Raw genomic sequence first — 23,146 nt, 5'->3', positions numbered from 1 at the left:
GCGGCGCTCATCTCGCTTTCAGGCCGAGGGAGCCGGCATTTGCCCACAGACAGCTTTCTGGGTCATGTGGCCAGCCTGACTAAACCGCTTCTGGCACAACGGAACACCATGATGGAAACCAGAGTGCATGGAAACGCCTTTTCCCTTCCCGCTGCAGCTGTACCTATTTATCTACTTGCACTGGTGTGCTTTCGAACTGCTAGAATGGCAGGAGCTGGGAGAGAGCTTAGAGGGCACCTCTGTTGGAAGAGGCCCTCCAACATGGAGCCCTTGATCTGGCTTGAGACCATGTTTCAGGTCAGGATGCCACAGCTGCTTTTTCTTCAACACAAAAGTGGTCAGTCTAACCATGCTTTTTTCCCAAAGCTTTGGTCCTCGGTCTTGATTCTGATCAAGCAGAAGAGGGTTTCCCTGTAGTTCTCAAGCAAGCCACAAGAGGGCAACCCACACTTTCATGCAGAACAGGTTTCCATCCCTTCTAAAACAAAGTTTTCTCCTTCTTGCATTATTTGAAGGTTACGTTTTATTTAATGAAGCAAAGCACCGGAGGGAAAGTAAGACTTGCATCTCCATGATTTGTAGGACGAACAGCCACATTTCATTGGGATCCAAAGTGCTACTGTAATGTGCATTAGCCAAGGATGTAATACAGAAATCTCAGCACATTTAAAAAAAAATGAATTCATGTATGCAGTTAAACAAAACAAATTAAGTGAAATCCAGCAATCACTAGCTGCACTTTGAAACTAGGTTCTTCTGGGTCCGGCATTCCCTGGAGCTGCCCTGAATCAGGCCTATACATTTGTTTCCAAAAAGGGCACCCACTATTTGTGGTGCAGTATTTAGAGTATCTGACTAGCACAAGGGAGACTTAGGTTCAAATCTCTATTCAGCCATTTAGCTCACTGGGGAACCTTGGGCCAGTCATCGGTTCTCGGCCTCACCTACCTCCAAGGGTTGTTGGGCAGATCAAATGGGTGGAGAGGGAATGCCATGCATTATTCTTGAGGTCCTTAGAGGAAAACTGAGATAAAAACAAATAATAATCACTTTTGGAAGCAGGATAGAGGCCCACTGAATCCACTTTTCTCTCATGCTCTCCAACAGGCAATTGGCACTATCAGATACTGGTGAACACCTTTTCACCAGTAAGCAGACATACAAGTAGGAATCAAAGTATGTTACTGCACACAAAGAGATGAGGAATTTAATGTATACAGAACACTTCAGTGAAACATGTGAAGCACAGTGTAATAAGCACTCAGAGCTGACTAAAAATATAGGAAGGTAGCAAGCGACAACAGTTCTCCCCTGGCAAGTGTACTTTAAGCACCGAGGGCATGCTCTGTACAGCACTTAGCACGCTGTGCTAAATAAATGTTAGAACAGCATTCACAGTTAAGTAGTTAGGAGATCAAAGTGGTGTTACCCATATGATGGATATGTGGATATCAGCATTGCCTGTCTATAACAAGGCATACAGTGGTACCTTGGTTCTCAAACTTGATCCATTCCGGAAGTCTGTTCCAAAACCAAAGTGTTCCAAAACCAAGGCATGCTTTCCCATGTAAAGTAAGGCAAAATGGATTAATCTATTCCAGATTTTTAAAAACAACCCCTAAAACAGCAATTTGACATGAATTTTACTATCTAACGAGACTATTGATCCATAAAATGAAAGCAATAAACAATGTACTGCATTGTTTGCAGTCAACGTACTGCAATTGTTTGCAGACAATCAATCAATCAGTAGCTGAACTGGGTTCCACACAGTCACAAAAACAAAAATGCAAAATCAATAGCAAAAACAGACAAGCCTCAGTGTAACACTCAAAACGGAAGTGTGGCACTCAAAATGGAGCATGTTTGGCTTCCGAAAAGAGTTTGCAAACCAGAACACTTACTTCTGGGTTTGCAGTGTTTGGGTTCCAAGTTGTTTGAGTACCAAGGCGTTTGAGAAACAAGGTACCACTGTATTTTGAATGTCTGCAACACATCAGTTCTTCTCCTCTATATTTGTGCACCTAGCCACCTATAACACTTAAGAGAAATCTCTCATGGTAACTCTGGGCTAAGAGCAGACAAATCAATTTCACAGAGATTCGGCGACCTGGGGAGGATTTCTTCCTGCACATGTGAGCACCCCACTTTAAATCCTGCAAGAGCCGATGAGTTGCAGTCCGTGGAACAGGAATCAAGATCTGCACCTGTCCTTTCGAAGGGTGTTCGAATCAAATCAGAAAGGAATGGAGGCTTAGTTGAGCTGGTTGTGAAAGTATAAGTTGTCCAGGCGTTGTTCTCTGTCAAGATGCTAAAGCAACAAATGGTATGTGTTGACCAACTCACTTCTCAAGGGCAGTCGATTGCAAAACACTTAGTACCCCACCCCACCCCCTTAAGCTTCATCGCTGTATTTCTTCACATTAAACCTTGCGTTCATTAGCGGCTCAAAGCCTTTTCGGTGTCTCCGGTGCTGGAAGAGGACAAGCAAAAGGACCAGAACAAGTAAAGCAATCAGAGCTCCTCCAATCGTAGATCCAACCATGAGAGCCCAAGCACGGGCTTCTTCAGCCGATTCTGTGAAGGCAGAAGAGCAAAGCCAATTGTTAAGTTGTGGGTGAACATATCAGACAACACAGCGATTCTTCAAACAGCTCTTGTTTATTCACAGGCCAGAACAGAACTGAACTGAATGGTTCAGCCAGCCTGCTTATATAGAGCTCCACTACAACGCAACAGTAACCATTTTCTGTAACTATCCAATCACTGAACGTCACTTTCAATCCCTTGTTTGCATATGTGGACCTGAGTGAAAACTATCTAAAGTATCCCCCTGCTGGCCCAGGGTGAGAACTTCAGTACATAACACCAATTATGGTCGACAAAAGACAAACAGGTCAAATCCGTAATGATACACTGGGCGGGAGACTTTGGGTATAACATACAGCTCACAGCTTGGGAGAAGTTATGGAATTGGGATTTAAAGTTCACGGCATGTTATATGTCACGCCTGTGGGACATGCGCTGGGCCTCCTCAATACTGAGGGGTCCCAACCCCTTTAATAATAATAATATTAATAATAATAATAATAATAATAATAATAATAATAATAATAATAATAATTTATAACCCACCCTCTCCAGCCAGAGCTGGGCTCAGGGCAGCTAACACCAATAAAATTACGATAAAACATAATGGGGGGGAGAAACTAAAAAAACAACAACAGTTTATTAAAATACGGGTTAAAATACAATTTAAAATGCAGCCTTATTTTAATAGTAGCCCATAAATCAAAACCATAAGGGGAGGGAAACATAAGGGTCAGACTGAGTCCAAACCAAAGGCCAGGTGGAACAGCTCCGTCTTGCAGGCCCTGCAGAAAGATGTCAAGTCCCGCAGGGCCCTAGTCTCTTGTGACAGAGCATTCCACCAAGACAGGGCCAGTACTGAAAAGGCCCTGGCCCTAGTTGAGACCAATCTAACCACCTTGCAGCTTGGGACCTCCAAAGTGTTGTTATTTGTGGACCTTAAGGTCCTCTGTGGGGCATACCAGGAGAGGCAGTCCCGTAGATACGAGGCCGGAGACTGAAAGGGCCGGAGATACGTCAGCCCTCAAAGTTGGCATGTCTGCTGCCAAGGGTTGGGTGGTGCTGAGAGTGACACTGAGTGTCTGAAGCTGTTGGTCCGAGGGTCTTCTAGTAGCCCCCTCATTGTGAGATGTGAGGTTACGGGGAATCAGGCAGAGGGCCTTTTGGGTAACTGCCTTGTGGAACACCCTCCCCCAACAGATGTCAAACAGATAAATAGCTATGTGATTTGGGGGACTTGAAGTTCACGGCATGTTATATTATATGAAAATGATGTACCGCTGGTATTTAACTCCTAGTAAATTAGCAAAAATGTATAAAACATGCTCAAATGTATGCTGGAAATGTAAGGGAAAAGAAGGCACCTTTTATCATATGTGGTGGAATTGTAAGGTAGTAAAAGGATTTTGGGAAATGATATATAATGAGTTGGGGGGATGTTTAAAATAACCTTTGTTTAAAAGCCTGAAGTCTTCCTTTTAGGAATTCTAGGTGTGGAAATCCCAAAGGAGCAGAAAATACTATTTATGTATATGACCACGGCTGCACTGATGTTACTGGCCCAGAGATGGAAAGAAGATAAATTTCCTACCAGAGAAGAATGGCAGATGGAGTTAATGGATTATGCTGAAATGGCTAAAATGACCGGAAGAGTCTGAAATCAGGAAGACCAAAATTTCAATAAGGAATGGGGGAAACTTATAAGCTACCTTAAAGACCATTGTAAGCAGTTAAAATCGTTAGTAGGATTGGAATATCACTTGTAGTTTAAGGTTAAATTCCGAACATAGTGGAAGAGGTAAAGGATTTGAATTAAAGATGAGGGAGGAAAGGATTAATAATAGGACCAAAATAGGGGAGGATGGAAGTCCAGGAGATTCCTTGGAATCTTGCTTTTATGATTTATGCCTAATATAACTCTAATTTTTTAATTTGAAACACCAAATAAATAAATTTTGTAAAAAGAACAAAGAACAAAGCCACACTCTAACCATTACACTAAATCCCTGGACAACTGCCATAATTGACAATGCTTCCATTGTTTTTAATAGCCATGCTATTAAACCGGTGGGGATTTTAAGCCAAAACAACCAGGGGCACCAGTTTGGCAAAGGCTACCACACTGTGCCCTTAGCCCAGAGTGGTACCACACTGCGACAACTGGTACATGCCGCAGTGCTGAGCTCTTGCAAGCTAAACTATATAACTCACAAAACTATCTAGTTACCAGGCAAGTCAATGGCATAGCTGTAGCCAAGCTGTTCTGCAGGTAGAAACAGTTCATCGTTGGCCACCGGAGGGAAGAAAGGCACCATGTTGAACTTCCGGTTGTGGCCAATAGGAGCCAGTTCTTCGGGCCACGCACTGCTAGACGGGCGAAATCGTTTCATCCATTCATCAAAAATAGCATCCGTAAAGGAATGGAGGATCTGGGAAGCCAATTCACACATGATTTTAAGCTCACAGGGATATGCCCAGGCCAATATGATGAAAACAAATAATTTGCCCATGTTCATTTTATTCCCTGTGCTGTTTATCATCTATATGTGGGGTCCAGTGGGGTCATCTGGAGTTTTGGAGCACAGTGGTACCTCGGTTTAAGAACAGGCCTGTTTGCAAACTATTCGGTTTACAAACTCTGCAAAACTGGAAATAATGTCCCGGCTTGCGAACTTTACCTTGGTCTAAGAACGGAAGCCGAATGGTGGAAGGGCACCAGCGACAGGAGGCCTCATTAGGGAACACATCTCAGTTTAAGAACAGTTTCAGTTTGAGAACGGACTTCCAGAACGGATTAAGTTCCTTAAACCAAGGTACCACTGTACATTGACAGCAATACGCCGATGATACACAACTCTGTTTCTCTTTTACATCTGTGAGGTGAGGCAACGGATGTGCTGGACCGGTGTCATGCCTCAGTAATAGACTGGATGAGAGCCAACAAACTGAAGCTCAAGGCAGATAAGACTGACGCACTGTTAGTGGGTGGTTCCCTAGTCCAGATGGGTGGGAGGTCATCTGCTCTTGATGGGAGTCGGAGTCTATCAACACTTGAAGGCCCACACATTTCCTAGTCCTATCATAATGCAATCAGCAGTGCTGGCTGTTACTTCCTGGCATGCTTTGAAGTGACACCAAGACTCAATATTTAAAATAATCCAAATTTCAGATAAATGAAGCCACGATCTGTAGGTAAGGGGAGCAAATGAGCCTCAAACCCTCGGTGAGTTAAGGACTTCTGCTGCATGCAAAGTGAGGCTGCAGTGGATTGAGCAGATGAGACTAAGAGTGGGTCCAATGGTCAAAAATACGGTTTCTGCATGTGTTGTAGAAGGAAGTAAGGGGAAGATGGGGCTCTTCAACCCCGAAAAGTAGCTCATCTTCTTATCTCACAGGATACCTTTGGGGAAAGGGACACGGGTGGCGCTGTGGATTAAACCACAGAGCCTAGGACTTGCTGATCAGAAGGTCGGCGGTTCAAATCCCCACGACAGGGTGAGCTCCCGTTGTTCGGTCCCTGCTCCTGCCAACCTAGAAGTTCGAAAGCACGTCAAAGTGCAAGTAGATAAATAGGTACCACTCTGGCAGGAAGGTAAGTGGTGTTTCCGTGCGCTGCTCTGGTTCGCCAGAAGCGGCTTAGTCATGCTGGCCACATGACCAGCTCCCTCAGCCTATAAAGCGAGATGTGCGCCACAACCCCACAGTTGGCCACAACTGGACCTAATGATCAGGGGTCCCTTTACCTTTACCTTTGGGAAAAGAAAAGGTTAAGGAATAAACTCTACACAAATCTGGAGTGGAATCCCTAAGATGGTTGGATGGCACCTTATACACGTCTTTCCAGCAACTCCTGCAGCCAAGCTAGTGTCAAACATATTGCTCTGTTTTCCTTTGGATCACATCAGCAGGGGCGCCGACTTATAAAAAATATTGGGGGGGCGGGGGCCCATACCGACTTATAAAAAATATTGGGGGGGCCCAAGACCTCCAAACCGCTGCTGCTGGGGGAACGAAAGGGGCGAGCCCCAACCTTAAGTGAACCTGTGAGGGCCCGCCCTTTGCGGCAGCCGATTGGCTGCTGCCGTGGGCGGTGAATATTAATGAGCTAGGGGGAATCCCCGCTTCTCGCGGGGCTGACGCCAGCCCCGCGAGATTGTTGATGGGTCGAGAGCCCGCAACCCCACCCCCTCTCTAGATCGGGAGTGGCTTTGTTTTAACTCATTACTGAATGTATTTTAAAAGGTAACTATCGTCAAACAAGGAAAATAAAAAATACCAACATAATTTTGTGATTTTACAAAGCATAATATAACTAATAATTTTCTTAAATTATTGGGGGGGTGGAGCCCCCCCAAACGAATTTTTGAGGGGGCTCGGGCCCCCTCAGGCCCCATGGAGTCGGCGCCTATGCACATCAGGGAGGTGATAACAAGCAGTGTTACATCGGCTGTGAAGGTGGATGAAGGCTGCAGCAGATAAGTATCTACTGGTCATTGTGACTAACATGCCATTGGAACAGAGCCTTACTGCAAAGACTGTGCGGTGGTCAGCGTGCACTGATCTACACACATAAAACAAATTCATGCACAGGCATCTTCCAAAAACCCATCCCAAAACCAAACCCCAAAAGTCCCATGGTAACGGGGGAAGGATCGTGAAATCTGGAAGCCCCTAGTCATGAACTGGCACATGGACGGTGGATACAGATTTAGTCGTTCTGACTCAAGGAACGAGGCAGTTCAGCAGATCAGCAGCTGTATCCATGACTGAGCAGCCCTTTTTAGGATGCACTCTTCTCACCCCAAAAAGGGGGAGGAGCTAGAAAAGCTGCCCTCAACATAGTCTGCCTCCCTTTTTCCCTGACTGGATTTTCAATGTCCCCACTGTGGAAGGACGTGTGGATCCAGAATTGGCCTCCACAGTCACCTATGGACTCATTGTTAAAACCATGTTTATGGGAGACAATTTTACTCTGCAATATGAGTGATTGCCTAAGAAAGAAAGAAGAAGAAAGAATCAGGGAGATCTTGTCTAGTCATCCCAGGACCTCCATACACACTGCCCAAGCTTGCACACAGTGGAAGGTTACTTCGGTGCAGCTAGCACAGTGATTTGGGGGTGCACTCAATATGGAAGCCAACAACAATATTTAAGAACTGCAAGGTTGGATTTAATAATATATCAATATTACTACGTCTAGATTCTCTAATGGGCTGGTCCTGGGATGCGGGTTTTCATTTTCTCTCCGTTTTTATCAGTTTTATTTATTACATTTAGATCCCTGTGGAGTTCAGGACACTTCACATGGGGTTCTGTGAGATCTATAAAGGCATCACCTCTACTGAGACCAGCATCTTGTGCCTTCAGGTCCTTCTCTGGGCCACAGAGAATGAAAATCCACCTCCTTCTTTGGGTATCAACCATTCTTTAAAAACCTGCCATGAAGGAACGCAGCTGTGGCTTCTTTCCTTAGGCATCGTTACAGAATTGTACTGCAGTCAATCAGAGTTCTTACATTTCCTACAAGTTTTTTTTCCATGTATGTAGTTCTTCTATTTGCATTACTAAAGCTGCAGGGTTCAAGCTTTAATATAGCCACCAGATGGGGCTCACATACTCCATTATGCCCCCAGAACACCGATGGAAGATCTTATGAATTAACAGAGGCACTTTCATGCATACGAAATATTCCTTCTTCCCTGCTTTTTCCCCCGACTGCCCACATAGGGGTTCTATAAGGTGCAGGAATAGGACACTCACAAAAGGGTTGTAAACACTTTATCAAAACAAAACTAGTAATGAATCAAGTTTTGATTTGTCTTAATACTAATAATAATAATTTTATTTATACCCCACCCATCTGGCTGGGCTTCCCCAGCCACTCTGGGCTGAGGAATATTCCCCAACAAAATATTAAAAACACGATAAAACATCAAACATGAAGAACTTCCCTAAACAGGGCTGCCTTCAGATGTCTTCTAAAAGTCAGATAGTTGTTGACATCTGATGGGAGGGCGTTCCACAGCCTCCTCCCTTCTGTGTCTAAATGATCTGATCAGAGAGTTGTTTTTACCTCCACAGTTCATTCCATTATTTTGAAATGCAGGCAGGATTCCGAAAGAGGACTAAAGTCTGTTTACACGACGTCAGATCACCAATTCGCCAACCTGAGTACTTTTGACATATGTTGGTTAAATCTGAAGTAGCAACACTTTAACCCAGTGGTTCTTAACTGGTGGTTCACTCCAGGGGATCTGTGTAACCCACCCATCACAGGTCCAGGACATCCTGTTTTGGGGGGCCATGCTATCATGTGAGAGCACAGCACCTAAAAACGTGCGCGATCATGGCTGGGCACGTGTCTTGCTGAAGATTGCAGCTCCAAAAATGGCACATGTCTGGCCCTAGCGAAAATTGAAAACGTCAATATTGGGTGGCTAGCATCAACAGGTACAGATAACAATCAAGAGAAGACATGATTTCTGTTCTCATTCGTAGAAGTGGTCCTCCTGGGAAATGTTCCCCAATAGGTAAAGGTAAAGGACCCCTGAACAGTTAGGTCCAGTCAAAGGCAACTATGGGGTTGCGGCACTCATCTCGCTTCAGGCCAACGGAACCTGAGTTTGTCCACAGACGGATTTCTGGGTCATGTGGCCAGCATGACTAAACCGCTTCTGGCACAACGGAGCACCATGACGGAAACCAGAGCGCACGGAAATGCCGTTTACCTTACCTTACCTATTTATCTACTTGCACTGGTGTGCTTTTGAACTGCTAGGTTGGCAGGAACTGGGACAGATAAACAGTAGCTCATCCCATTGTGGGGATTCGAACTGGCAACCTTCCGATCGGCAAGCCCAAGAGGCTCAGTGGTTTAGACCACAGTGGCACCCATGTCCCAATAGGCATATTTGGTTACAAGGACTTCAGGGGACCTAAAATGAGATAAGGACATACCACAAAGACAGGATCGTTCACTGCAGAATGAGGGAAAGCACTCGTTCCATTCAAGACCGAGTGGACCAAGTTATGGAGGCTCACGGCTGATGGGCCCAGGGTTCCGTTGGGTTCATCGAAGCCTTCCAAAGTATTCCTGTGTCAAGCAACGCAGAGCATTACCATCCCACAAGCTCCGTTGTTCAGCAAAGCAAACAATGCAAACCAAAGAACTAACCTGAAGCTAAAACTAGAATTCCGAAAAAAAGGCGGCTTGTCAAAGTCTTGCAGAGAGAGGCAATTCTGGACATCTTCCATGGTTGGTAGCCGGTCCCCTGCTTTGCTGAATGGGTTCCTCTGCAGAAGTCCTTCATTGGTCCCGTTACAAAGTGTAACCAAGCGGTTATAGTCATCCAAACTTGGGTTTACAAATAGAGAGACATGAAGCAGTCAGACTTGATTTTGGGCTGAGCTTTCTTGTTATTGATTTTATGCAGGGAGGAAGACAGGCCGAAAGCTTTAACTGGTTTTAACAGGAAGATTAATTAGCCGGTGCTTAGTTAATCTTCCAGTTGGGGGAAATGTTGGTCACCCATACATGAAGTGTTTGCGCACCAGGGAGCATAGGAGCAGGGGCATCTTACCCATAGAGGCTAGTGGCGCGGGGGGACGGGGCGCCAAGTTCTGGAGAGTGCCAGGGAAGAGGCGGAAGCTGGACGCAGCGCCTCCCGGAATCAGCTCGCCACCCTCGCCCACCTCCCCCATGCCACACCGAAGCAGTGCCGCGCCCGGAGCCTCCGTCTGCCATGGCCACCACGGCACGAAGCGTCCAGCTGAGCCGGGAGGTGTCGCATCCAGCCTCCGCCTCTTCCCCACCGGAGGAGCCGCCCTCCAGCCACTGACCGCCTCCTCCAGCCCTGCCGGCAGTGCCGTCCTCCCTTAAAAACTCTGGGAAATGGGAGGGGCACCAGAGGGAGCTTTGCAGCACAGCACCAGATATGATAATAATAATAATAATAATTAAAAAAAAATTATTTATACTCCACCCTTCTCAGCCAGAGCCGGGCTCAGGGCGGCTAACACCAGTAAAATTACAGTAAAAACATAAGGGGGGGGGGAGACCAATTTAAAATACAGGTTAAAATGCAATTTAAAATGCAGCCTCATTTTAAAAGTAGCCCATAGCTCAAAACCATAAGGGGAGGGAAACATAAGGGTCAGACTGAGTCCAAACCAAAGGCCAGGTGGAACAGCTCTCTCTTGCAGGCCCTGCAGAAAGATGTCAAGTCCCGCAGGGCCCTAGTCTCTTGTGACAGAGCATTCCACCAAGTTGGGGCCAGTACTGAAAAGGCCCTGGCCCTAGTTGTGACCAATCCAAACACCTTGCAACTTGGGACCTCCAAAATATTAAGGTCCTCCATGGGGGAGAGGTGGTCCCGTAGGTATGTGGGTCCTAGGCCTAATGCTTAAGATGGCCTTGCATAGGAGTTACAAGTGTTGGACCTTTGTGTTGGAAATACAAACATATCCCCCCCCCCTACACACACACAGTTGAGATAATGCTCAGGCAGATTCAGGGCTGGGGGAGTTAGAGGTCCCAATTGAGGAATCCCTCTTGGAGCCATGTGCAAGGAAAGTGAAATAAATCATGCTCAACAAATTAAAAATAGACTTTTCTTCAAATAGTTGGCTGTATTCAGGCACCTGTGCATAAGCCGCTCCCCCCCCCCTTCCTCTCCAAGTTTGCTGAGAGCTTTTGCTTCCATTTTTGACTAACTAAGGTTTGTTGTTATGTCTAAACCCAAACAAACTGTGGGTAGTCTTATCTACACTTTAGGAAAACAAGTCAACTTCAAACTGTGGCTTGTGGTCCTGGTTCGTTTTGCTAAACCGTAGTGACGATTAACCACAGTTGTGGCTTCGGGCATAAAAGCAAACCAGAGTTTACTGCAGCTGTGCTGCAGAAGAAAGATGGAAAACATGAGCCTGAGGCTCTGTATGTAACACCAAACCATAGTTTAGCATTACATCTGAACCAAGTCTTGGTGGCAGCTATTACTTATGAAACTGAAAATTATCTTACACTTCCTCCAGAGATTTTAAAATGTCACCTTTATTGAGGTTTTGATGCAGCATTTCTTTAAATGCAATGAATGAGTTATTCATCAATGAAAGGGCAGGTAATTCTTGAATTTATTGACAGCTCAAAGAAAATAATCAAAGAAGGAGTCAAAAACCTGGATGCATAGGTATCCCCAATACTTCAGTTCTAAACAAAAATGTGTTGTTACCTGTTGCATACTATCTGCCACTGTGAAAACCTTGAATTCCGACTTATTAGGTTTGGGTCGTCTGGACTCGGTGCTCCCAAAAGCTGATCAGTACACACATCACATTCATTTCTGCCTGTAGCAAAATTCCAATAAGGCAATGCAAAGGAATCGTTCCCAATCATCCGCTAAATATGAGAGTGGGGAAATGGGGGGGGGGGTGGAAATGAAACCACTTTGGATTAGGTCTGTGCATAAAACATTTGTTAAAATTATTTCCGCAACTCAACAAACCCCAGATAACCTCTTTGCAACACTTGCCCAAAACATCTCTTTCCTTTTTCAAATCCAGGACATCCCAATCACTACAAAAACATGGATATCTCTTCAGGTAGGTGTGCTATATTTGCCTGAAATCAGAGCACAAAGTTTCTACACACACATGTGCCTTGTGTTGCATACAAAAAGGGACGCTGAGGCTCATCAAGTCCAAGCCTTTGCAATGCAGGATGTTATGTACTGAGTTGAATAGGATCCAAAAGGCAGCAGTCTGATTGGTCCTAGAACAATAGGATTCAGAATGCAGCAGTCTGATTGGTCCTAGAACAATAGGGTCCAGAATGCAGAAGTCTGATTGGTCCACAGGAGCCACCCAATCCAGCTCCAGGTGAAAGTGAATCCGCAACCTGATTGGCCTACAGGTGAATTAGCCAATCACGTGGGGCCCATTGTGTAAATAATGTATATAAAGCAGACACTCTGGGGGAACTTTCATTCCTCCTCACCACTATGAGCTGAATAAAGAGCATGAAATCCACTCTTGACTCTGAGTATATTTCACAGGAATATACAGCTGTCCCATATAGGGATTGAACCTGCAACCTTGGTGTTATCAGCACCATGCTCTAACCAACTGAGCTATCCAATGGATTGCCTTTGTATCAAAATGAAAAGAGAGGAACAATGTAATGATAGCAAACAACAGACAGCGAGACAAACATAGTTTTAGCAGAAGATGAACAGCAGTGGAATGGAAACAGTGTTGCATGCGAAAATACAGGGGAGAAGAAAAGGAACGCTCAGGCCTCAGACGGTGGGCACCCTTTGCGGGACCACGTGCAGCACCCCCGAGCCTTGTGGGACTTACCAGCTTGCCATGCTGGCCCGCCTCCCTGGTGCCACAGCCGTTGGGTGTTCCTGCCAAACCTTGGTTCAAATAATCCAATCAGTGGCATTGGTGGAGGCAGGGCCAGCCGAGGGGTCTACTCATGCTGTTTACTAGGGGGCGGAGCTGACAGCAAAGCATGCAGCGGTCTCTCAGGGGCCGGGGGGTCACCGCCTGGGCATGCAAAACAATCATTCTTACATGCCTAATTAGAGTGGGATGGCCTTGGATTATTGTCGGTGTAGTTTAACCCCACCTCAGCTGATCCCTCTACCAGCCAATGCAGCTGTGGTCTAAACCACTGAGCGCCTCTTGGGTTTGCTGATCAGAAGGTCGACAGTTTGAATCCCCACGACTGGGTGACCTCTGTCCCAGCTCCTGCCAACCTAGCAGTTCGAAAGCATACCAGTGCAAGTAGACAAATAGGTGCCACTGCAGCGGGAAACTAAACAGTGTTTCTATGCGCTCTGGTTTCCGTCACAGTGTCCTTTTGGGCCCAAGCGGTTTAGTCATCCTAGCCAGATGACCCGGAAATCTGTCTGTGGACAAATGCTGGTTCCCTCCATCTGAAAGCGAGATGAGCGCTGCATCCCCATAGTCACTTTTGACTGGACCTACCTAACCATCCAGGGGTCCTTTACCTTTACCAATGCAGCAGATAGGGAAGCTCCAAATCCTTTGTCACATCATTCTCTTTCCTCAGGACCATCTTTACACATTTCCCATTTTGTGGTAGAATGCTAAACCTTAAGGAGGCTCATTATGCTGAGAATTCCTCCCTCTCAGGAATGGTGGGGGGCGGGTGAGAGGGAGGGAGGGCTTAGAAGCGTCTCTATTTACATCTTTCAAACATACACCAGTCGGTGTTTTCACTAACCTGCAGATCTCTTTCCAGCAACAGCAAGTGATACCTGTGCCAAGTTACAAAGGCAGGTCCTTGGTGGGAGAAGTCTATTGCTGTGAAGGGGCGGCCTGGTCCTGTGGTTAAAATGGAATTAAACTTAGAAAGGGGACGTTTTCTCTATCACATTGGCTAGAAATCCATTTTTAAAAACATTGCTACAATGCCTTGACAGACGAGGGAAAGCTGTGCCTTTTGCTGTCCTGGCTTATAAATTATGGCACATTCTTGTTTCTAAAATTCTAGATATCTACCCATTTAGCTGAATGCCATATGCCCAGGATTCAGATTAGGCCAGGTAGGCTCACATGAAATTTTATCTGCCAGCAGCATTCTTTCTTCTTATCCTATGGTGAAAACCCTGTATGCTTTGCGTGGAAAGTCAGAATGGAAAACTATTTCCATTTTTGGCTATCAGAACAGTGATCGTATGTGGCTCTAAACTTTATGTTTCAGACAAAGGAATGTAATACTAGAACATTTCCACATCTGTTTCTGATTTATTGGGGGGTTTTTGAATGGCTTTCTTGTGTGTTTTTAAAGAAACATGTGCGTGCACCCCCCACAAAAAAACCCAAACAGTGTAAAATAAATGTAATACAAATTCAAACCTCAGTACTGTACAAACCATACTGCTTTTCTACTAACTAGACTATTCCAAAAATTACAGGAATCCTAAGAAGCTTCAAGGAGCATTCCGAAGCTTCTAAGTAGGGAGAATGGGGGGGAATCCCCTTCCCCAAAAGAGGGGAAGTTCTCAGACAAATCACATCCACTGTGTTGAAAATGTTCCATTTCATATGTGTTTTTCCAAAGTGGCTTTTTTAAAAACAACAACAACAACACTCTGTTGACATTCCCTTTAGTGTGTGTTTCACCTTTTCCTATCTTATCCCTTGCTAATGGAAATCACCAACCTAAAAGGGTGTCTCTGACTGAGTAATAATGAAGCCACACATAGTAATTGTAAATGCTGCAATTTGCAACTTGCGGGTCATTCCCACTGGGACCAAGCAGACTCAGCCAATGCTGTGTAGCGATCACATAGTCGGGGTGACCGGTGGTCTTTGCACGGTTGAGGGCATCCAAGAATTGCTCTCGCTCTTCCTCCGTCAAAGCGTGGATATTCTTCCGGACAACCAGAGGCTTCTTCTCGTCACAGTTGGGCCCTGACCAACCAAATTTGCAGTCCCCACAATTGTAGCCGGCAAAGTTCCCTGTATTAAAAAGACAGCATCAGTCATACGTCAGCATACAGAAGCAGATGTTGCCCAAACCTCTGTGATGAGGAGGAGTTAAAGGTTGAATACAGTGGTACCTCAGGTTAAGTACTTAATTCGTTCTGGAGGTCCCTTCTTCAGCTGAAACTGTTCTTAACCTGAAGCACCACTTTAGCTAATGGGACCTCCTGCTGCCGCTGCGCCACTGCTGCACGATTTCTGTTCTCATCCTGAAGCAAAGTTCTTAACCCAAGGTAATATTTCTGGGGTAGCGGAGTCTGTAACCTGAAGCGTATGTAACCTGAAGCGTATGTAACCTGAGGTACCACTGTAAATGCTAAACATTCAAAGCTGTCAGGGACCGTGCTGAAGAGGAATGCTGGGAGCCTCCCCCTCTGCCTGCTCCTGCTCCAGATCCTGAATCTTCCCAGGAGCAGGAGGACCGTATAGATTTGGAACAGTGGTTTGCAGAGGGACATAGCTCAGAAGGCAGAAGCTGGAAAATACTGGATGGGGAACAGCTAGGAGAAGAAACACTAGGAGAGAGGGGGTTAACAGATTCACAGTCTCTAGACAACATCCACCCCCCCCACCCCCTTATCCAAAGTCACGGAGAGCTCAGAAAGTGGCAGAACAGAAAGCACAGAGGGTACAAGCTCAGATTACAAGACGTAGGAGTGACGTCGATTAATAGGGACGGAAAGGGGTGGATTCCTTAACTGGGAGCACCGCCATTTCTAGGAGAGGTGTTCTTTGTTCTCTCGCTGTGATTATTAAAGTTTCTAACTGGTAAGAAGACTCATTTTCCTTTGTTCTGCTTATCTACTGCCATTGGGGGGGGGGAGCCAATTCCCTGAAGCCTGACAAAAGCGCACACATGCACACACATGCACATCAAGAATCCTGAGAACTATAATCTGTTAAAGAGGCTGGGAATTGTAACTCAGAGAGGGGTAAACTCCATTTTCCATGATTCTCTGTGATTCTTTAAATGTATGTTGTGTATGCAGCCAAAATGACTACTCCATGCTCTCCAACATCTCAGAAGGGCTGTTTCCATAAATCCACCTCCATGTGTACGCTAAAGGCATTGTGAACAAATGAGACCATGACTGCTACCTTGGTCAGATTTGCCAGCCATCCTCCCTGAAGTCTGCAGAGTTGGTGTGACATTTGGAAAAAAAGCAGCCTAAATCTGATGAACAAGCTCACCATGCAGTAGGTAACATGGAACCAGCTATGAGAACAGATTTAATATATATATTTATTTTTAAGCAGTAATATTCCCCTTCCCTGGTTCTGAGATCTGGAGAGATCACTGCCCCCTGGGATTTAGCTTCAGCAGAAATAAAAACCCCAGAAACAGAGTACAGACTGTGTAGAAATGGCCAGGGTCATTCTTTGCCTCAATTCAGATCAAAGCTGGTTTGGGGGGGAAAGACCCCCAAATGCAGTACTTGATAAGAAATGACAGTAGAGATACTGATTGGGACTAATGCCCTGTGAACACCACTTGGTACAGGGAGCACATGGGATGCAGAGAAAAGGGAAATGTGTGGACAGGATTTGCTGACTTGTCTCAACATACGAGGAAAATCTATCACATTCATAAAAGATGAAGTATGGAAGAAGCCGTCTAAGAGCCATAATGGCTGGTAATTGCTTGCAATTACGTTCATGACCTCTGCCCTAAATCAGTCGACGCATTCAAAGAATAATCCCTTACAAGCAGTATTAGTAGAAGAAAACTGGGATAGGTCAGACTTTCATATTCAATTATTTCTGATTTATAATGCCCTAGCTACAAGAAGGAGCAGTGTCCACAGAACAAAGTATGGCTCTAATAACAGTAGCTCAGTAAGGCTACTGATCCACTGCCCCATTGGTAGGTCATTAACAGAGGCAGTTTTATAGAAGTGCAAACACTGTGGTTGCATTGCAGGGGGCGCCAAAATGATGCTGCAAAAAAGAGTGAGAGAGGTAGGGGTGCTCAATTTTAGCATCAGGCAAGGCACCACTGAAATTTGAGAGTTTGCCACTGTCGTTAACTGCAACCACTGAGCCTCTTGGGCTTGCCAATCAGAAGGTCGGCAGTTCGAATCCATGTGATGGGGTGAGCTCCCATTGCTCTGTCCCCGCTCCTGCCAACCTAGCAGTTCGAAAGCACAGCAGTGCAAGTAGATAAATAGGTACCACTGCGGTGGGAAGGTAAACAGTGTTTCCATGCACTCTGGTTTCCGTCACAGTGTCCCATGGAGCCAGAAGGGTTTAGTCATGCTGGCCACATGACTCGGACAAAAACCCTCGGCCTGAAAGCGAGATGAGTGCTGCACTCCATAGTGCTCTTTAACTGGAGTTAACCTTCCAGAGGTCCTTTACCTTTTACCCTCCAACATTTCTCCAATGAAAATAGGGACATCCTATTCCATATTCTCCAACATTTCTCTGATGAAACTAGGGACGTCCTAAGGAAAAGCGGTACATTCTGGATCAAATCAGAAACCGGGACAGCTTCTGTAAATCCGGGGCTGTCCCTGGAAAATAGGGAGACTTGGAGGGTTTGCATATATAGCATGCACAACCTTGGTCTCTCAGGAAATCCAGCTAGATTGGCAGTCTGTGTTGATTGACCCACCTAACGCAAGAGAGACCATCAGTCATGTACTGGCCCCTTGCTTCGTAATCTCCCAGCCTCTACAGTCCCAGACCAGAAGCAAGCAAGCAAAGATTTAACAAGGTCCTAGTGGGCCACCAGGGGACGCGGGTGGCACTGTGGGTTAAACCACAGAGCCTAGGATTTGCCGATCAGAAGGTCAGCGGTTCGAATCCCCACGATGAAGTGAGCTCCCATTGCTCGGTCCCTGCTCCTGCCAACCTACCAGTTTGAAAGCACGTCAAAATGCAAGTAGAGAAATAGGTACCGCTCTAGCAGGAAGGTAAACGGCATTTCCATGTGCTGCTCTGGTTCGCCAGAAGCGGCTTAGTCATGCTGGCCACATGACCCAGAAGCTGTACGCCGGCTCCCTCGGCCAATAAAGCGAGATGAGCGCCGCAACCCCAGAGTCGGCCACGACTGGACCTAATGGTCAGGGGTCCCTTTACCTTTACCTTTAGTAGGCCACCACATGGCTGCTGGGGCACAAGTTGTGCAGACCCGATCTAAATTTGCGGATGAGTGCATGGGGACAAACCAGTTCCGACAAGCAAGAATTATTTTCCCTGCTCTGGCTTGAAAACAACTGCATTCAGAAGTAGCGTCATGCCTGATGATAGTTTTAAAGTGCCTAAGCTCTGCAGGGACATTTAAGCCACACTTCTAAATAACTCTTCTGATAACTGCAATGACAAGCTGCAATTGTTTCAGATGGTTCAGGCAAGCGAATGTCATCACTAACTCTTTAACTGCATCTGGGAAGGATACAGTCAAGATTACCCCCGCAATGGAGAAAATGAAGATGGAGAGAACATATGTTGTTTGACGAGGTGCAAATGCCCTGTTTTCAGAACCGAAACCTTTGTGGTCTGAAGTATCTAGTTGCCACCTGGCTCCTGTTTGAAGCTTATCTGCAGACAATGCCAGCTCCAGATTTTGGGAGCTCACGAACAAAATACCCTCTCTAGACTGCCTACAAATATGAGTGAGAGCTCCCGGTTCAGACCAAAGATCTATCTAGTCCAAATAAAAGTGGGGAGGATCATTTCCCCTGCCTTAAGATCCTTGAAGGGGACGCAGGTGGCGCTGTGGGTTAAAGCCTCAGCGCCTAGGACTTGCCGATCGAAAGGTCGGCGGTTCGAATCCCTGCGGTGGGGTGCGCTCCCGCTGCTCGGTCCCAGCGCCTGCCAACCTAGCAGTTCGAAAGCACCCCCGGGTGCAAGTAGATAAATAGGGACCGCTTACCAGCGGGAAGGTAAACGGCGTTTCCGTGTGCGGCTCTGGCTCGCCAGAGCAGCGATGTCACGCTGGCCACGTGACCCGGAAGTGTCTCCGGACAGCGCTGGCCCCTGGCCTCTTAAGTGAGATGGGCGCACAACCCCAGAGTCTGTCAAGACTGGCCCGTACGGGCAGGGGTACCTTTACCTTTACCTTTTAAGATCCTTGAAGTAAAAATGGGATGTAAATATAATGAATAAATTAACATAGCATTATCTCTGTGTTTTAACCTAGCAATCAAATTGACACTGAGGGACTTGATAGGTACAACCGCAGCAACTGTTACTGGCTCTTTTCCTTCTTTTTCCTTTTCTCGCCTCTGGGCAAATTGGCTACCCTAATGCATTTGATGCGGAACACACAAATGCTTTCAAATGAAACCTTATCTGTCAGCTCAAAACTTTCCTTCAAGCTGCCTCATGCGCTGTTCTTACATGAGGTCTCATAACTGCACTTTGTGTTCTGGTGGCTGAAACATTTGGCAAAGACGGAACAGTGCTGCCTTTAGCATAACAGAGCAATGTTATCAGCAAAGCAGCCACCAGAAGGTTAAACTAATGCATTAGAAAAACAAACAAATATACCAGAGAACACACTTTGGGAGATCTTGGAGATTTCCAAAAGGATCTCTTGTTTGTCTAATTGCTGCTACTAAACTGGTAATTAGCTCCAGATCTTCCTCCGAATTAATACATTTCAAAAACCCAAGAGCAGGAAGGGAAGAAAAAATGTCGTATTCATTTTAATACTGTTTTGTTATTGTTTGGTGACTGTGAGCATCTATTTATCAGTCTGTTGACTACTAAAACATTCCCAAATGATAGGAGATAGCTGGAATAGAAATCTCTCCCCCAGCTTCTGCAATGTGATATCCAGTGCTTGGAAAAGATGACGACTCTCTAGGTGAGAGGCAGAGTAAATAAAGTTGGATCCAGATGTCAGTCTGAATTTAGAGAGCATTAGAGAGAGTTTGGGAGCTGTAAAATTGTCTGGAGGTAGAAAAGCTGAACTGAGCTTTCAGAAACGCTGTATGGTATTTGCTTTCTGTTGTAGGAGTTTCTGTTTGCTTCCAATATACTCTGCTCATATACTAACAATTTCAACATATATTGCAAAGGCACCATAAATCTCTAGTGGTCTCTCCCCCAAAGGAAGTTAAATTTGTAGCTCTTCCCTTGTAAATTTTCACCATTCAGGAAAATGAGGACCATATAACAGTACTTTGCTCTCAGTGTCTTTCTTGTCAGGCAATTAGTAAGTTCCATGAATCAAAAGGGTTCTTTTTAATGTGGGGAAAAGCCTAAAAGTGGCAAAAGTGGCAAAACTCTCCTCTCCTGCCTTTCATCATGATGTACGTCCAATTCGGGTCTGAACACATTACAAAGCTGGGCACCTGTAGCCATTTTCTTCCTGTTTCTGTATAGCTGTTTTTGCAACGTTAATAGGGAAAAGTAACATCGGAAACTGTTGATACGTATCACAAGTACTGGGGATGAAAATAAGAAATATAAAACGTAGCTTTGTGTCTATTTTGCACATGCAAAATAAATGGAACCCGGCAGAATCATGGGGACTTTCTAGTACAGTAGTACCTCAGATTAAGTACTTAATTCATTCCGGAGGTCGGTTCTTAACCTGAAACTGTTCTTAACCTGAAGCACCACTTTAGCTAATGGGGCCTCCTGCTGCCACTGCACCGCCGGAGCACAATTTCTGTTCTCATCCTGAAGCAAAGTACTTAATCTGAAGCATTATTTCTGGGTTAGCGGAGTCTGTAACCTGAAGCGTATGTAACCTGAAGCGTATGTAACCTGAAGCGTATGTAACCCGAGGTACCACTGTATATTTCTGAATCTTCCTGGCTTTCTCCAGAGAGTAAGGAACCTCCCTCCCAGTATACCTGAAGGAGCATCTCCACACCCATCATGCAGCCCTCATACACTGAGGTCCACCTCCGAGGGCCTTCTGGCAGTTCCCTCACTGCGAGAAGTGAGGTTACAGGGAACCAGGCAAAGGGCCTTCTCGGTAGTGGCGCCCACCCTGTGGAACGCCCTCCCATCAGATGTCAAGGAAATAAACAACTATCTGACTTTTAGAAGACATCTGAAGACAACCCTATTTAGGGAAGCTTTTAATGTTTGATGTCTTGTCATGTTTTTAATATTCTGTTGGGAGCCGCCCAGAGTGGGCAGGGTATAATTATAATTATTATTATTATTATTTTCTCACCTGTACACTGACAACTTTTGTTGAAGAATTTCAGCGGCCATCGTTCTCGGTCGTCCACATTGCGGAGAGTGTAGGGACCGCTCCAGGGTCTGGTGTCCACTTGCACCTCCTTACAGATGCCCCTGCCTTGCTGCGAGCCACACACGTTGTTAGGATTAGGCCCCAAAGGAGGGCAGCATTGCTTGGACTGCAGCATCTCCGCAGTCATGCACGCTCGTGGGAATTGCGCCGTGGTCTCCGGAAGCCAAAAGGGGCTCAGGCATCCTAAGAGAACACAGCAAAGCAGCAGGAAGGCCATCAGTATCAGACTCCAGGACTTCTCGACTCGCTTTGTTCAACCTGCAAAGTCAGCACGGGATTCAGGGCAGGCGGTCTTATTCTCAGCCTCTGGGCTGAACAAGCAAGCCAGGTTTTATGTGACCAAATGAGGTCTCCAACCCACAACCGGGTTAGACTTTGGGGCGTTTGCTTAATCCTGGAGCCTAATTTTATTGAATACGGTAGAAACGAGGACAGTTTGGTCCTTTGTTGCTTGCCAAGAGGCCACGGCTGGGGGGGTTTCTGTGTAGGGGCAGCAAACCCTAATTAGAAGGATTAGCTTTCTACCAACCCTCGTGCTTAGCACATGACATGAAGGTCAAAGAGAGGCCTTTTGAGAGGTGGGGGAGATGTGAAAGACTTTGGCTCTGGGTCTCCTTGTCTTCTCTCTCGCTTGTTGTCTTTTGTATTCTGCAACACCGCTAGCATCAGAGTTCATGCACTGTGCATGGAGACACCGGTTTCTTTGTGGCATAGATAGCTAGAATAAATATAATGTTATGCAGAGAGAGAGAATTTAAAACAGTAACCTACTATAAAAGCCTTAAATAAATTCTCAGCGCTGAAAGCCCCAGCCTATCTGCTGCACCTATCTCTGGTTTGATAATAAATATTGTGAGTTTCTTTGTCTTGTCTTTGTTCTTTCGGACTTGCCTTGTATTTTCAGATTGGTTTTAATTGTTCATAGCTGCAAAAAGTAGCATGCAGGCACCAGATGACTGAGGTGTAGAACTTCTCTAGAGATAAATAAAATAAGTACTCTATAAATAAATTGGAAGCAGATAATCGTTTATGAGAAAAGCAAGAGCAGTTGGAGGGACGTTTTCGCTTCTCACACACATCTTTTGTACCATTGTTACCTCTGAGAAGACAGGATTTGCAGGTCTTTTAAACAGTATCAAAAATCTGCTAAATATTGTTACTGGAGGAAAAAGCAATATGAGTTTGCAAGCCACTAATAGTGACATTCCTCTTCCAAACCATTTTCTTCTCTCTCTCTCTCTCTCTCTTTCTCCCTCCCTCCCTCCGTCCCTCCCTCTTTTAAGTATATTTCTGGCCTGAAGAATGTCAAGAAAGGAAGGAGGGAGAAAGGAAAGGAAACAGAAGCCAACAATTGCTATAGTCCTTGCTCAGACACAGAAGGGGATACCAGACTGCTGGGAGGTGAGTCACATGCTTTGTATGCATAAAGACTTATGTGAAGGTTCAGATAAACTGATTGGAAGCAGGATTGACTTGGGATAAGACAGCTTTCCATGTGCAACTGTTTCTGGGGAAACTCTGCACATGCATAAGATCTCAGGTCCTGTTCCAGGACTGGAACAAGTGTTTTTGGAACTTTCTGGGCACAGGGCAAGCAGAAGTGTGAATGAGTCCTTGCTGTGGGCTTTCTTCACCCCCTACTTTCACAGGGGTACACCCTCAAATGTCGATGTTCTCCCTCCAAGCACACCCGCCCCATAAGATTGCCTGCCCCAATTCCTGCCCACAAGGCTTGTTTGGTTTTGTTTTCTTGTGCCATCTTGCATCTGCCAATCTCCCTAAACTGAGGATTCATTTCCTAAAGTAATGAAACAGCATTACAAA

General features: G+C 45.6%; 1 protein-coding gene across 1 annotated transcript; it reads right to left on the bottom strand.

Annotated features, from left to right (window-relative positions):
• Positions 1–1,185: 1,185 nt before the first annotated feature.
• DCT (dopachrome tautomerase) lies at positions 1,186–21,749 on the bottom strand. The gene is made up of 8 exons (XM_081908219.1): positions 21,242–21,749; positions 14,779–15,078; positions 13,838–13,938; positions 11,817–11,983; positions 9,764–9,943; positions 9,547–9,682; positions 4,817–5,018; positions 1,186–2,577 (listed from the first exon to the last, which is right to left on the bottom strand). The coding sequence occupies exons 1-8, from the start codon at positions 21,537–21,539 to the stop codon at positions 2,396–2,398; spliced, it is 1,566 nt and encodes a 521-aa protein (XP_081764345.1). The 5' UTR covers positions 21,540–21,749; the 3' UTR covers positions 1,186–2,395.
• Positions 21,750–23,146: the final 1,397 nt, after the last annotated feature.

Source organism: Podarcis melisellensis, assembly GCF_964234715.1.
Source record: "Podarcis melisellensis genome assembly, chromosome: 4".
NCBI lineage: Eukaryota > Metazoa > Chordata > Lepidosauria > Squamata > Lacertidae > Podarcis > Podarcis melisellensis.
This window is presented reverse-complemented; position numbering and strand designations above follow the sequence as displayed.

What these genes read in the sequence shown, in the direction of transcription:
- DCT (XM_081908219.1), bottom strand. Translation starts at nt 21,539, where the DNA reads ATGGCCTTCCTGCTGCTTTGCTGTGTTCTCTTAGGATGCCTGAGCCCC. An exon ending in AGTCAGAGACACCCTTTTAG is followed by an intron (nt 13,939 to 14,778) that starts GTTGGTGATTTC and finishes TTTTAACCACAG; the next exon opens with GACCAGGCCGCCCCTTCACA. An exon ending in CTATGCCATTGACTTGCCTG is followed by an intron (nt 2,578 to 4,816) that starts GTAACTAGATAG and finishes CTGCCTTCACAG; the next exon opens with AATCGGCTGAAGAAGCCCGT.